The sequence below is a fragment of the Spermophilus citellus genome (genome assembly GCF_964194105.1).
Source record: "Spermophilus citellus genome assembly, chromosome: 3".
NCBI lineage: Eukaryota > Metazoa > Chordata > Mammalia > Rodentia > Sciuridae > Spermophilus > Spermophilus citellus.
The window spans coordinates 909,204-924,497 of record NC_138184.1 but is presented as its reverse complement, the minus strand read 5'-3'; the positions used below and the strand labels follow the sequence as shown (position 1 = coordinate 924,497).

The 15,294-nt window shown below is 59.6% G+C and overlaps 2 protein-coding genes across 3 annotated transcripts; one reads left to right on the top strand and one right to left on the bottom strand.

Moving 5' to 3' along the window:
* The first annotated feature begins 3,660 nt into the window (after nucleotides 1–3,660).
* Nucleotides 3,661–7,266, top strand: GAMT (guanidinoacetate N-methyltransferase). Its single transcript, XM_081286711.1, has 6 exons — nucleotides 3,661–4,466; nucleotides 5,478–5,623; nucleotides 5,814–5,877; nucleotides 6,133–6,200; nucleotides 6,326–6,436; nucleotides 6,949–7,266. Exons 1-6 carry the CDS (start codon nucleotides 4,286–4,288, stop codon nucleotides 7,087–7,089), a joined length of 711 nt encoding a protein of 236 aa, XP_081142837.1. The 5' UTR covers nucleotides 3,661–4,285; the 3' UTR covers nucleotides 7,090–7,266.
* A 1,440-nt stretch (nucleotides 7,267–8,706) lies between these two features.
* NDUFS7 (NADH:ubiquinone oxidoreductase core subunit S7) lies at nucleotides 8,707–14,333 on the bottom strand. Of its 2 annotated transcripts, none has more exons than XM_081286712.1 (8): nucleotides 14,143–14,333; nucleotides 13,527–13,563; nucleotides 12,834–12,902; nucleotides 12,318–12,451; nucleotides 11,106–11,285; nucleotides 10,983–11,029; nucleotides 9,947–10,035; nucleotides 8,707–8,869 (listed from the first exon to the last, which is right to left on the bottom strand). In XM_081286712.1, exons 3-8 carry the CDS (start codon nucleotides 12,895–12,897, stop codon nucleotides 8,772–8,774), a joined length of 612 nt encoding a protein of 203 aa, XP_081142838.1. In that variant the 5' UTR covers nucleotides 12,898–12,902; nucleotides 13,527–13,563; nucleotides 14,143–14,333; the 3' UTR covers nucleotides 8,707–8,771. The 2 variants fall into 2 exon arrangements, with proteins under 2 accessions (XP_081142838.1, XP_081142839.1); XM_081286713.1 differs by having other exon boundaries at nucleotides 12,318–12,435; nucleotides 14,143–14,307.
* Nucleotides 14,334–15,294: the final 961 nt, after the last annotated feature.

Sequence of the window (15,294 nt, the reverse complement as noted above, 5' to 3'; positions counted from 1 at the left end):
TGTATTTGCCACTGAAATGAAAACGTTAGGTTTTTGCCACCTATGAGGGATGAATAACAGCCATGTATTTGCCACTGAAATGAAAACGTTAGGTTTTTGCCACGTTTACTTCAAGATATTTATTTAAAAATGAAGCAGAGGGCTGGGAAGTGGCCCAAGGGCAGCTGTGCTTTGCTGAATGAGGCCTGGTTCAATCTCCTGGGTGCAGAAGAAAAAAACCAGTAGAAGAGCCTGTTCCCTCCTCCCCAGGCATTTCCTCCCTCCCACCCCAGGGCAGATACAGCAACAAAATAGGTGTTTTGACACTTCTCTGAATTTACTTTCAATGTGAGAATGGGCATGCCAAAATATACACTTCTCCCTGCCCCCTGCCTTTTGTGTTACTGGAGATTGACACCAGGGATTCCACCACTGAGCTGCATACTCAGCCCTTTTTATTTTGGGACAATTTCACTAAGTGGCTGAGGCTGGCTTTGAACTTGTGATTCTCCTGCCTCAGCCTTCCAAGTGGCTGGGATGACAGGCATGTGCCACCACACCCAGCTTGGCCCCTGGCACCCACATGCTACTTGCTGTCTCTGGATCTTATGACTACAGATTTCCTGTGAGTCCTGCAGTGTGTAGTCTTTTGTGTCTGGCTCTCACTAAGCACAAAGTCCTCAGTGTCCATCCACATTGTAGCAAGTGTCCTTTTCATGGCTGAATAATATTCAGACACACTGTGTATATCCATTCATTGGTTGATGGACGTTTGGGTTGTTTCCACCAGAAGAAAAAAAAACAGTAGAAGAGCCTGTTCCCTCCACCCCAGGCATTTCCAGGCATTGTGAAGAGTGTTGCCCTGAGCATTTCCAGCCATCAACTATAGCTAACGCCTGTCTGACCTCTTTATTACATATGATAGCATTATATATAGTGTTAAATACTATCATACTATTATATATGATTATAACTATACATAGTGTCACTACATACACAGAAAGGCAAAGCAATGTGAATGTTGCCTGATAAAACAGCTATCTGGGTGTGGGACAGGGACCCTGGGGACTTTGTTCTTCACTGTACAGTGGCAACCCCAGCTGTGGTGTTGGCTCATTGTTAATCGTCCAGCCCAGTAGATGATGAACTCCCAGGGAGGTGGTGTGGGCCTGCCCTGCTCATGGCTCATGGCTGGGACCCTGGGTGCAGCTCAGAGCCTGCACAGCAGGGTGCTTGCCATGGTAGACAGCACTGCAGACCTCTGCAGAAACAGCAGTGGGGGTGACTGGGGTGGGACCCAGGGCCTTGTGCATCCTAGGCAAGGGCTCCACCCTGAGCCACACCCAGCTCAGATAGCAAATACTACACTGTGAACTTGGAGTAGAAAAGCACCCACAAGATGTGTAGGTGATGGTTGTGGTTGTGTGCCAATAAAATTTTACTTAAAAGCACAGGAAGTTTAAAAAAAAATCACGTAACTTCTGCCCATGAGGAAATATTCTACTTTTGATTTTGTAGTGCTCACTGTGGCAAAATACTGAAATTGGAACAATGGAGATTTTTTTCTATCATATAAAAACATCAACATGGTTCTTAGCACCTCAGGAAACAAGCAGCAGGGTCTGACTTCTGGGCTGTCGCTGGTAGACTCCTTTTTCACCATGTCTCATTATTCTGGTTGAATATGTTACCTATCAGAAAATAAGTATTTTTCCTTTGTTTTGTTCTTTTAAAATTATGGCTGTACAGCTGGGATGTGGCTTAGTTGATAAAAGTATGGTTCCAGAATCACACATACACCTGTTCCCATCTCCTGTGACACCAATTTATTGTGTATACTTGGGAAGGAACTGGCCAGGAAGGTACAGTGTGCACACCTGTCATCCCAGCAACTCAGGAGGCTGAGGCAGGAGGATCACAAATTGGAGGCCAGACTTTGCAACTTAACAAAACACTGTCCTAAAATAAAAATGGGAGGGGGTGCAGCTCAGTGCATGAGAGCTACTGGAAGCCACTGCCATCTCTGAGTCTGGGTTTATAGGCTGTAGAGCTTGGACAAAGGCACAAACCAGGCCTTTGCAAGCAGACAGTTAGAAAAGGTGGGAGTGGTCACAGTACAGGAAAAAGCTGAAGCTTGAACTTGGCCAAGTCGCCAGCAGAATGTGCCTGCTCTTGCTGCTGCTGGACATGGAGCCCAGGTGGCCTCTTGGGCTACCACGGAAAGGTTCCCCCTCACACACCCGCCATCTCTTTTTTTTTTAAGAGAGAATTTTTTTTTTAGAGAGAGAGAGAATTTTTAAATATTTATTTTTCAGTTTTCAGTGGACACCACATCTTTATTTTATTATCATTTTTTTCTGTGGTGCTGAGGATCGAACCCAGCGCCCCCCCCCCCCGCCCCCTATGCCAGGCAAGCGCGTTACCGCCTGAGCCACATCCCCAGCCTCACCCCCGCCATCTTAATGGAAGCCTCTTGTCCTCTGCGGGCTCTGATGAGGCAAGTTGCCATGCTGGCAAGACCCTGTACAAGAGCCCAAAAGAAACTGCATTGTGCCAGTGGCCATGGGTGAGCTTGGCAGCAGATCCAGCCCCAGGTGGGGCTTCACGTGGGGACCACAGCACTGACTATACTAGTTGCAGCCTTGGGAGGGATGGTAGGCCGAGGACATACTCAGTTGCATTGCTGACCACAGATACTGGCCTGTTTGCTGCTGTTCAGGAGGTCTAGCAACAGCTGATGAATGGTGGGTCTCCTCCTTCCTGTGCATTCCAGGGCTTCCCTTGGGTTGGGCGACACTTAGTGAGTATCATCTGTTTGTGCAGGACACACACAGGGGAGCAGGCTCCACCATGCCCTGTACGCATCCCAGGGCCACTGCAACACCAGCCAAGGTGCCCATCATAGGCTGGCAGCCAGGAGTGAGAGCCCAGACAGGATGAAGGACCAGAGAACAGCACAGGGAAATGCAGCTTGGGCCCTGCGCCCTGCCTCCTGGGGGTCCTGCCCTACCCTCATGGTCAGACCTCATTCTACCCAACCCATACTAGGTATTCATGAAGCTTTCTGTGTGCCGGGCCTGTCAGCCTTTCAAATGTGCAAAGGGAAGAGTATGTGCAGAGGTCAGGCAGAGGGACAGAGTGCTCCTGAGGCTGCTGAGGAGGAGGCCTAGGGCCCGGGCAGGCCTGTAGCAGACAGGCACCCTGGAAAGTGCAGGGCAGAGGCCTGGCATGCAGCCATTGCAGAGGCTAGCTCTGCAGCACCGAGCCCTCCACCTCTCCTTGCCTCAGTTTCCTTGTGTGTTACTGTTACGCGGGAATGAAACAGCCCCGCCTGTGGACTGGACAAAGCACTGAGCACCCACAGAATGCTCGGACCCCTGAGGTGGTCTGGATGGGAAACAGGAAATCATGTATCAGAGCCAGGAAGGCAACCCGGCCTGGTGTGGGGTCCAGGGAAGCAGGCAGAGGTCGAGCTGACCCTAAGGGGCTGCCCTGGACTAGGGCAAGGTCTCAGCCTCCCTAGCTGCAAGATGCCTACAGGGAGGGCTGGGGATGTGGCTCAAGCGGTAGCGCGCTCGCCTGGCATGAGTGTGGCCTGGGTTTGATCCTCAGCACCACATACCAACAAAGATGTTGGGTCCGCCGAGAATATATATATATATAAAAAAAAATCTCTCTCTCTTTTTCTTCTCTCTCTAAAAAAAAAGATGCCTGCCTGACTGCGCAGTGTGAGGGACAGAACAGAGCTGGGATTGGGTGATGGTGTCCCGAATTAGAGGTCTTTGGGTGACCCCAGCACCCCGAGGTGTGACCTAAGCTCATCAGAGGGGAGAGGGAGCCCGGCATAGTGGCAGTGGTGGCTGTGATCCTGAGCGACCCGCCTCCACCCTCCTGGCTTCCCCGTCTATAACATGGGGATACCCTGCAGAAACCCCTGAAGCACGTTCTGAAGACTGAATAATGTTAAATACTCCAGGCATTTTCCAATAGCACCCAGAAATTCCAGAAACTTGGAAATCCCCACGGCCCTGAGGGGAACTGGTCCTTATGCGCGGTGGTAGAGGGGAAAACTGAAGCAAGGTGGGGACCGGGGGCCACCGGAGTAGGGCTGGCTTCCCGGGGCGCGGGGCTGCCGGGCGGGCGCCGTCCCGCGGAGGCCCAGGGGGAGGCGCGCGCGGCGGCGTTCTCGGCCCGGCCCCGCCCCGCAGGCCCCGCCCGCCCGGCGGGCGCGCCCTGGCCCCGGAGGCCCTGCCGCCTGCGGTCCCCCCGCCCGCCTCGCACTGAGCCGTGTCGGCACGGCTGCAGCATGAGCCGCCCCGCAGACAGCCCGATTTTTACGCCCGGAGAAGACTGCGGCGCTGCGTGGCGCGCGGCGCCGGCGGCCTACGACCCGGCGGACACGCACCTGCGCATCCTGGGCAAGCCGGTGATGGAGCGCTGGGAGACCCCGTACATGCACGCGCTGGCGGCCGCCGCCACCTCCAGAGGTAGCCCCCGCCCGGGCGCCGGCGGGGAAACCGAGGCCGGGGCGTGCCAGCCCACGGTCGGGTTGCCCGTGGCGCACTAGCGCCCCTGCGCGCCTCGGCTTCCTCGTGGTGGAGTGGGGCTGCTTGCTAGTGGGACGACCGAGTCAGGCAGGGGGGATGTTGCGGGAACGAGGCCAGCACCCAGTAGGCGCCCGCTAAGTAGCAGGAATTTCCCCTCCACAAGAAATGAGGTCCCTGCTCCCTGGGGCAGGTCAGGGGATGGGTCCTCGGACCGCTACCCGGGGTGGAGCTTGTCTGTGATAGGAGCTGTGGGACGCGGAGCAGGTGCCTTCTCAGGACGGGGGAAGCCTCCTCGCGCTTGGCAATGGCTAAGAATAGCTCCGGAAAGCTGAGTTTAGGAGACAGCTGTCCCTTGTGGCCCTGCACTGCCTGGTGGAAGGCCGTGTGCTCCAGACTCCCAAGACCCAAATGGAGCCCTTCAGAGGTCCAACGTGGCCTTTGGGTGCTGAGCCTGAATGCTCCCACCTGGCCAATGAGCACATCCAGTGTCTCTGTGCAGAGCAGTGGAGAGGGGCTTCGACACGCGGTCCAGAAGGACTGTACCCTCTCCTCCCAGAGCATTCCAAGTCCTAGGCCTCAACCCAGCTTTGCCCTTGCAAACTTCGTGGAGCAGAGGGAGGGAAGGGGACAGGAAAGTAACCAGTTAGAGAGATAAGGGCCACCAGTACAAACAGCATGGGCCTGGTCTCAAAGTCCAAGGCTCTAACCTCCCCCCAGGGGCTCTGGCCAAAAGCTTCTGTCCAAGGCCTCTCCGGCGGGCCACCCTTTCTGGACACTGGCCAGGGCCCACGCTATTGCCTCTCTGGACTGCTGTGTTCTGTCCACCCACAGCACCCCTCCCCTGTCCTTGTGGCAAATGTGATTCTCGGCCAGTGCTTGCCCTCCACCCCCTCCTCCAGGCAGCTCCCCAGAGGAACCACACGTGATGCCTGGTGTCTTTTGTCTGTCCAGGAGGCCGGGTCCTGGAGGTGGGCTTCGGCATGGCCATCGCGGCCTCAAAAGTGCAGGAGGCTCCCATCGATGAGCACTGGATCATCGAGTGCAATGATGGCGTCTTCCAGCGACTCCAGGACTGGGCCCCGCGGCAGCCGCACAAGGTGCCCCTCTGCCTGCAGCCCTGGCAGCCCAGGCAGCCCACTTGTGATCACAGGTGCTCCCTAGAGGAGGCTGGGGGCCTGGGGCAGCCAATGGGGAGATGGCGGTCTCCCTTGGGAGTCCCTCCCTTTCAGCAGGTAGGGAGATTTGGGGGACTCCTTCCCCGTCTTCATTTTCCTCCCCTCTCCCAAGGTTGTCCCCTTGAAAGGCCTGTGGGAAGAGGTGGCGCCCACACTGCCAGACAGTCACTTTGACGGTGAGGGTGCCCCGGGAGCTAGGTATGGGGGTGTCATGGGGGTGTGCTGAGCTCCAGTTCCTCTCTGGTGGCTCCTGCCCAGCCTCTGCTCATGGAGGGGTCTTCTAAGTACACCATGTGTGGCCCGCACCTGGGGACGGCCTGGGTGGGCAAGGACATGAGCCTACTGGAGAGCCTGGTGTGTGCAGAGGTGGTGTCCAGTGGACATGAGGCCCACCTGCAGCCCAGCCCTGACAGAGCCCTGTTGCCACGCAGGGATCCTGTATGACACGTACCCGCTGTCAGAGGAGACTTGGCACACGCACCAGTTCACCTTCATCAGGGTAGGGAGCGGCGGCGCTGGGTACTCTGCGGGCTGGGCAGGGCGCCTGGCTTTCCCCCCCATTCCTGACTGCTGGGGTGCAGCAGGCCTGTGGGGAGCCCCTGTCCAAACCCACCTCCTCCCCAGAACCACGCCTTCCGCCTGCTGAAGCCTGGAGGAGTGCTCACCTACTGCAACCTCACCTCCTGGGGGGAGCTGATGAAGACCCAGTACTCAGACATCACCACCATGTTCCAGGTGGGGCCACGGGAGGGCATGGGTGGCGACTCTCCCAGGCAGAGGCCCTGGGGACCTCTGGGAGGGCTCCCCTCCTGCAGGCCTCAGGGCTGAGGTCCTGGATGGGCTAGACTGTACTGGCTGTCCATCCAGACCCCTCACTGGGTCAGCCGTCTGCCATGGCTCCCCAGTGTCCTGAGGATACAGCCTGGCCCTATGTCCCCCTGTTGCCTGTCCAGCTGTTCCTATCAGAGCCTCTGCCCACCACAGGGCCAAAAGGCAGGTCTCCTCATGAGACGTGTGTCCGCAGCCCACACGTCCGTCCTTCTGCTCTGGGGTGCACTCCTAAGGACATGGAGAACCACCCCAGGTGGGGCCACCGAGGGCCTTAGTGCCTTGCTGGCCCTGGGATGCTGGCTGGGGGATTGCTGGGAGGACACCCAGGGCATGTGGACAGCTGCACTCTACCCACCTGGGCACACACCTGGGGCCTGAGGGGCAGGGCTATGACCAAACCCCCCCCCCCCCACCAGGAGACACAGGTGCTTGCGCTGCAGGAGGCGGGCTTCCGCAGGGAAGACATCCGTACGGAGGTGATGGCTCTGGTCCCGCCAGCCGACTGCCGCTACTACACCTTCCCGCAGATGATCATACCCCTGGTCACCAAGCACTGAGCCACCCGCCTCCAGATCTGCACACACTCTGTGCCTTTGTGGGCCACGGCCCGCCCACTAGGCCTCTGTGCCCCACCTGGTGCCTCTGCTGGGCCTGACCCAGCAGTGGTCACAGCTCTCCTGACCACTGCCAGGTAACCTGCTGGGCTGAGAGTGAAATAAAGGCGGCCACTGGGCCTGGCCAGTGGGCCTGTGTACAGTGGTGTGTGCAGCCCAGCTTCCCAGCAGCCCCAGGTCAGAAGCCTGCCCATGGTGGATGTCCCCTGTCCATGCCTGATGCCTGTAGCAGCTTCTGCCAACCAAGGTGGCAGGAGGCGAGACCACTACTCTGATGGCAGCAGAAGGTCTTGAGGGGCTAGTTAGGGCCTCACAGGGTGGGGGGATGGCCCCTGCCCTGCCCACCCCAGTGAGCAGTGTCATCCTGAGTACGGCTCCACCACTGCAGAGCTCCCGTTGTCCAGGGTCTTGACCGGGACCCCACCGCCCAGGGGACAAACTGGCTCAGCTTGTTCTGGGCCCAACTGGTCACCCCAGCTGTTGGCCTTACCCACGCAGCTCTTGGGCCTGTCCATTCACATGCAGGCCCTCAGTGCTGCTGTGCCCTCTGCAGGGACACTCCTGCCAGCTCCCTCCACACGCTGAGCATAAAGGCCAGGCCGAGGGCTCAGTGCAGGACACTCCCTTTGACTGGAACAGCTGCCACTTTAGCATGGTCTTGTCCCAAAAGCTGTTCTTGGGCTGGGCACATGGCCAACACTGCAATCCCAGTGACAGGCTGTGAAGCAGGAGGACTGCAGGGTCAAAGTCAGCGTCTGCAATTTGGGGACCAATTTAGCAAGACCCTGTCTCAAAATGAAAGGGGTGGAGATGTGGCTCAGAGGTAAAGCACACTTGGGTTCAGTCCCCAGTACCAAAAAAAGCTGTCCTTTGACTGGGCCAGGCATCCACTGCCTCCACCCTAGTGATCTGGGTCCGCCATCCTATCCCTGATTGATGGGAACTGCCTGTCCCAAAACCATCCCTGGCCCATGGTGGCACTCGCTATGGACTTGCAGAGCTGGGGTCAGCAGAACATGGGACATCCAAACATGGTTGAGAACACACACCTGAGGAAGGCAGCCTCTGGTGAAGGCCTTCCTGAGGCCACCGGGCTGGAGACTGCGCACCCAGGGGTGCTCCAGGGATGGTCCCCAAAGGGGGTGCCTGTGCCTGGTGTCTCCAGGGTAGGGGTCAGCTGGTGGGGATATGACTCTTTCTCTTCAGCCTCTCAGTGTCCTTACAGGTCCAAACTACTCAGACATGGGCTCAGGAGACAGTGGCCACTTGAGCCACCCAAAAGGCCAGCAGCTGTTTAAACCAAGGGGGCCTGAGAGGGACAGGGTCAGGGGCCCCAGGCCAGAGCCTCCCAGCAGGGGTCATCTGGGTGATGGGCCAGGCAGTTCACACCCTGGCACCTTCATCCACAGAGTAGTAAGAGACCCTGCCTGGCAGAGGCCCTACTGAGCAGGCACAGGACACCAAGCTTACCCACTCCTCAGCTCTGTCCCACACTGTCCATCTGTCTGGGGGCTGCTATCCCTCACCCCAGGGCACCTCGCACTCCACACTCGACATAGCACGAGGACTGAAGTTTATTCCCTCTTGGGGGCAGGGTGCACAGGGCTCCAGTGGCTGCAGAGGCACTACCTGCGGTACCAGATCTTGAGTCTCTTCTCCCGTTTGATCTTCCTCTGAAGCTGCAGGATGCCGTACAGCAGGGCCTCCGCTGTGGGCGGGCAGCCTGTGGGGGACACGAGCTCAGCTCCCTCCTGTGGGTGACCTCTGGCCAGAGCAGTAAGGCCACTCCAGCCTGCCCTTCCCTCTGCAGTCCAGCCCCACAAAGGTCTACCAAATGCACATTGCTGGGCCCAGGCAGGTGGGCAGGACAGGTAGAAGCCCTATGCAGAGTGGGCCGGGCTGACTCATCTTCCCCTCCTGCTACTCCTTCCTGGACTCTGCAGGCCTGAGACAGGACCCAGGCAGTGCCTGCGCTGCCTGGTCTGGCCCTCGGGCACTCCCAAGAGGGAGAAGCCACTGCCCTCTGGGTACGGGGGCCCACATTCACAGGCATGGGACCTGGGGCCAGGGAGCCCAGGGCAGACAGCTTGAGCCAAGAACAGGGAGGTAGTCCCCTGGCACCAGCCTCCAGCATTCCTGACCAGGGACATCCCTTGCTTGCTGGAGGCCCAGGCTACAGCATGAGACAGCCTAGAGCTGGGCATGGTTGTCCCCCATGTCCAGAGGGAGCTTTGCTTCCAGACCTTGATGACTACTGGTTGTAATCAGAACAAATGCCCAGGAAGCCACCCCACAGTGCCCATCTGCCACTCACTGGGACTGCCCAAGGAAGGGGACACCGTGGGCCTGCATGTGAAACAGGACGTCCAGGTCGGCATGCTGTCAGCCAGCCAGCGCTCAGTAGGCCCTGAGCCCCCATGGGACACACACACCGAGGAAGCACTGGCTGTCGCTCCTGGCCCTGCGCTTTCTGGTTCCTGTGGTGCTGGGACAGAACTCAGGCCTCACGAGTGCCAAACAAGCGCAGCACCACTGGGCCACACCAGCCTGCCCTGCACTCTATTTGCTAAGTATGGCCACCTGGCCACCCCTGGATCTGAGGGGGTCTTACGGGCCTTCCTGTGAGGACCAGGAGTGTTCCTTGGCTTCCAGGAACATTTTCCCATTTCTGTAACTATACATGGCTCCATGTGGTCCCAGCATAGGCCAGTCCAGTGTCTGGACCTTCCCTGCAGGAGTCCCTTCGCTGACCAGGGGCTGGGCTACCTTGGACAAGTCTGTCTCTGGAGCATGTCCTCACCTGGCACATAAATGTCCACGGGCACGATGCGGTCACAGCCTCTCACCACGGAGTAGGAGTAGTGGTAGTAGCCGCCTCCGTTGGCGCAGCTGGGGGAGGGGCAACTCTGCACAGGGCTGCGGGCAGCACCCACCTCCTCCCACCTCCCCCCACCTCCCCCCACCAGCTGACGGCAGCCTCCAGGGCCCCTCTGCAGCACAGGGGCAACAGCCCAGGTCTGCTGATGGCCAATTCCCGAGGGCGGCCAGCGTGGGGTCAGAAGACTGGCAGAAAGCCCCTGGAGGAGCACAGGTCGCCAAGGCCATGCCAAAACCCACAACCTGCTGCCTCCACCCCAGGGCAAGCCAGGAACGCCCCTGACTCCGGGCCACTGGCCCCAGGGCTGTGGGAACAGGAACAGCCACGCCTGGCGACGGTGACTGGCTAAGTGAGCTCTAGGGTGTATCTCAATTGCTCCGAATGAGGTTACTGGGCTGTCCACATGCTGAGGCGTCCTTGGCCACCAGCAGGAGCGAGCTGACACAGCTGCAGTGTGGACAGACCTGAGCGCCTGATGCTTAATGAGATCAAGACACACAAGGCCACAGCATATGACCAGTGACAGGAGAGTCCAGGACAGGGGAGTCCACAGACGGGATGTGGACTCGTGGGTGCAGGGCTGGGGGGACGGGGGCTACTCATGGTGATGGGGTCTCCTTTTGGGGTGACAGGATGTTCTGGAACTACAGATTCTCATGCCTCTGTGTAACTACAAGCTACTGAGCTGCCCACTTTAAATGGTCAACTTCATGGTACGCAAATTCTATCTGGAAAAAACTAAAAGTGACTAGACAGCTCTGGTAGGGAGGACCAAGGGCGATGCCCAGGAGTGTGAGTGCCAGGCTACTAACCCACTGCTCCCAAGTTCAAGAAGCGGAGTGCTACGGAGGTGCTTGCTGCAGGCTGGGCCGCTGGGGAGGTGTGGCCTGCCTCTGCTCCCCCGCCCCCAGAAATGAGACCAGGGGGCAGGGAGGGGGCTGCAGCCGTGGGCACTCACCTCCCCATGGACACCACGTAGCGGGGCTCTGGCATCTGGTCATACACCTGAAAGAGACATAGGTCTGCCGTCTCTGTGGCCCCTGGCAGGCCCCCGGCTGGCCGGGCAGGGGACAAGGCATACCTTGCGGAGTGCTGGGGCCATCTTGTTGGTGAGCGTGCCAGCCACAATCATCACGTCGGCCTGGCGGGGGCTGGCGCGGAAGACAACACCAAAGCGGTCCATGTCGTAGCGGGGTGCAGCCATGTGCATCATCTCCACTGCGCAGCAGGCTAGGCCGAAGGTCATGGGCCACAGCGAGCTCTAGGGGGCGGGGGGCGGGGGGCAGGGTCACACACAGCCACTGTGGGGTCCACAGGGGAAATGTCTAGATGGCCAGCCCCACTTGAGACTACCCTGGTTCCCATCCCAAGAGCAGTGGCCAGGAGGGAGGGCTGCCCCTCACACCAAGTGAGCTCCGGGCCGGGGCCCTCTCAGAGCGCACTTGCTGCCAGACACATCAGAGGAACTGCCCGTGGGTCAGCCCATCCGGCCCAGCACATCCTGCAGGCACCAGTGAGAACACAGGTCTGAATCTCCAGGCCTGTCCCACACGTCCCCAGGATCTGCAGCCCAGCAGCTCCTGCACAGCCTGGCTGACTCCCCAGGAGCCATCCTTGAGCCCTGGGCCTGGCCATTTCCTCAAACTGTTGGCTTTGTTCCTCTGTGGCTCTTGCTGGCCCCCCCCTGGGTAGGAGATCTCAAAGTGTCCCCCATGCCCAGCAGGTGTGTCAACAAAGGTGGCCAGGCCCAAACTAGAGCGCATGGATGGCCATGTCCACCTGGCTGGCCTCTGTGGCTGGACAGACCCTGAGCCCCCGATTTCTGTGGTAATGCGAGGCCCTGCAGAGGGCACCTGCGTCTTGGAAGCTGCAGCTCTGGCAGGGTGCTCACAGGAACACGCCAGTGGCGACAGTCAGCCTTGGGGGTCAGGGCTGGTCTGGACACTGAGCAGGCTTCCTGGTCCTGACCTGCACACAGCAGGGGAAAGGACCTACTGCTCTCAGTATGTGTGCCTGTTCTCATTTGCAAAACTCCTCTGGGGGCTGGGATGTAGCCCAGCTGGTCCAGTGCTGCCCCACAGGCACCAGGCCGGTTCAGCCCCCAGCACCACCCACACAGCTCTGTCAAGAGACCCCAGGAAGGCGGAGGCCCAGGGAACTGTGAAGGCCGGGGTGGAAGTGAGGAGGGTGGGTTCAAGGACAGCTGGGACACAGGCGTGCACTCGTGTCCACCGTGTGCAGCGCTGTGTGAGTGTGCACCTGGGGGGGGGTTTGGAGTGCAATGGGGACTCACTCGGCGGGCCCAGTTGATTAGGTCATCCAGCTTGGTCACCACAAACTCGCCGCGGCTCCTGGGAAGCTCGGTGGGTTTAGGAACCATGGCTCTGGCCTTGGACACAGCAGGCTGGGTGCTGAGCACAGGACACACTGGCATGAGAAGGCATCAGCCTGGTAGAGCCCCAGGGAGGCAGGTGTGGCCACCCTGCACCCCTGCCTGGAGGACCTGGCCCAGAGCAGTCTCTCGGAGGGAAGGACAAAGACAGTCACAGGCACAGTCCTGGGATCACACTGGTTGAAGCCTGAGGCCACAGAATCTAATAAGCAGAGAAACACAAGAAGGCCACCTCGGAGGACAGTGGGGACATGGAGGTGGGGCTGGGACCCACAGGCCAGGTCCTGGCAGAGCTCTCAGGGCAGGGACACAGAATGAAGCCCAGCAGACACCACCAGGCAGCACAGTGCAGGCAGCAGGGGGGCAGGCAGGACAAGGAATGTGGGGTATATGACCTCCTCCAGAAGCCAGCCTCACCTGCTGGGGCCCTCTCTGGCCAGGCTCCGATGGACGCCTCGTGCCTGCATGGCTGAACCCACATTGGAGCTGCCCAGGAGAGGAGCGAGGGTCAGTGATCACCTGAGGCCCTACTGGGTGAACCCAGGACCCTGGGCAAGAGCCTACTTCCTGTCCCTGTGGACCTGCCCTTCCCTCCCCACAGGGACCTCCTGCTCTTCCACCCAGTGGCTTCCCGCCCTCTCACTCAGAGCCCTGACAGAGCCTCTGGGGTCCTGTGGCCATCACCCAGCAGCCTGACCATGACCCAGACTTTTGGAGTGCTTCTTCAGGGATGCACCCAGCTGGTCAACAGGCCCAAATGTTGAAGGAAGGACAGTATTGTGTCATCTGCAGAAGGACGCTCTGAGGACAGGTCCTGTGTCCCTGACCAAGGGATGGACAGCCCCTGGCCCTGCCTGAGTTGCCACAGAACACCTGCGGCAGGCAGCAAGGAGTGCTGAGGTGCCACCCCAGGCAGACGAGGGTGAGGGAAGCTCTGGTCCACACAGGGCCCCACACTCCACATGCCCAGGACAGGAAGCAGGTCCTGTCCTGCCCCGACCTGGTGGGTGACCTTCACCAAGGGGCTCCCTTGTTGATGCTGAAGGCCCCTTCCCACTCTGAGGCCCTGCAACAACTCTGTCCAGTCAGTCAGCGTGGTCAGGCACTCACCGCAGGCCGAGCATCCGGACACAGAGCGGGCTGAGAGCTGTGGAGAGAGCCACGGGTCACAGACAGTGAGTACCCAGGGCCACTAGCTCAGGTGCCAGGGGCTCAGTAACAGGGTCCAGCCTCAGGCATCTCCCCCAGGAACTCCCCCACCGCCTCTGCTGTCCCTGTTACTCTCTCTGCCCCTGTTACTCTGTCCCTGTTACTGTCCCTGCTACTCTCTCTGTCCCTGTTACTCTGTCCCTGTTACTGTCCCTGCTACTCTCTCTGCCCCTGTTACTATTTTCTGGCGACGGAGTCTCTCCACGTTTCCTGGACTGGCCTCGGACCCCGGGCTCGGGGAATCCTCCCATCTCGGCCTCCTCCCACCACACCGGGCAGGGTGAGCGCGCAGACACTCGGCGCGGCGCGGCTCGGCGGTCGCAGCGTCTCCCTGGGAGTTAGCCTTTCATCCTATTCCGAGCCCGGGCAGCAGAGCGCGGCGCGCCGGCCCGCACTGCGGCCTGAACAGGGCGACCCTCGCCCTCTGCCCGGGCCTCGGCCTCGCCGACCGCAGACTGGCCGCGCCCCACCCGGCCCAGCCCCGGCCGGCCCACCCCGGCGCCCACCGCGCGCTCACCCGCTAGCGCCACCATCTTGGCCTCGGCCTTCAGACAACCTTTGCGGTTCGTCCTCCTCAACGTTCCGGGTCCCCTGGGCCGTGAACAAAAAGCCTCCGCGTGCGGGCGGAAACCGGAACCCCGTCCGCGTCGTTCCGCTGCGCTTCCTCCGGCTTGCTCGTGCCAACACCGGGCGCTTCGGGAGGATGGCTCCGGGTGCGGGGCCTTCGGGGCGAGGGTGACAAAAGGAAACGCGACGCCTTTGTACCCTTGGAAACAAACAAAAGGTCACCCTGCGCGTCCCTGGGTGGGCTCGAACCACCAACCTTTCGGTTAACAGCCGAACGCGCTAACCGATTGCGCCACAGAGACAGCGCTGTAGCCGGGTGCCCAGTGGCGTCCTACGAGGCATGCGCGCTCTGCGCACGGCGACGGCGGCAGCAGCGGCGGCAGCGGCAGCGGCGCGGGGCGGAGTTCCGGCAAAAAGAGACCGCCTCGCGCTCTGCCGAAATAGCTCAGTTGGGAGAGCGTTAGACTGAAGATCTAAAGGTCCCTGGTTCGATCCCGGGTTTCGGCAGAAGTTTTGGCACCCAACCCCGGACTCTCGGTTTGCTCCCCGGCACGTCACCCCGTCGTGCAGCCCGGGATCCAGGAAGTTGGCGCTGACTCCACCAGCAACCGCCAGTTCTCCCACTGCTTCCCAAACTTACCTACCTTCGTAAGTATTTTAGATTTTTTAAAAAATTGGCAGTGCTGTAAATCCACCCAACACTTTCCACTTTGTAGGGCTACAGTCAGTACAGATTATAAAACAAATAACCAAACTCGAGTTTGGAAAACGCTTCCCACGTGCACATCATTTGCTGCACACAAATCCTGCTGCATCCCTGCTCCACCTTTTCCGCCCCTTTCCCTAGTGGGAGACTGGGGCTCCAGCAGGCCTGCCGCCTACTGAGGACCGCGCAGGACCTGATTGAGTTCTGAGGGGCTGGGGCCCCAGTGCTCAGCAGACCCTCCTGGTCCCTGGGGATGAGAGGCAAGGGCAGGTGCACTGGCAGGGCAGGTGCACTGGCAGGGCAGGGGCTGTCACCCAAGCCTGGCATCCAGGCTGAGGTGGGGAAAAGGACAGGTAGACTTGACCAGAATCTGCAGCACTGGCTGGAACAAAAGCC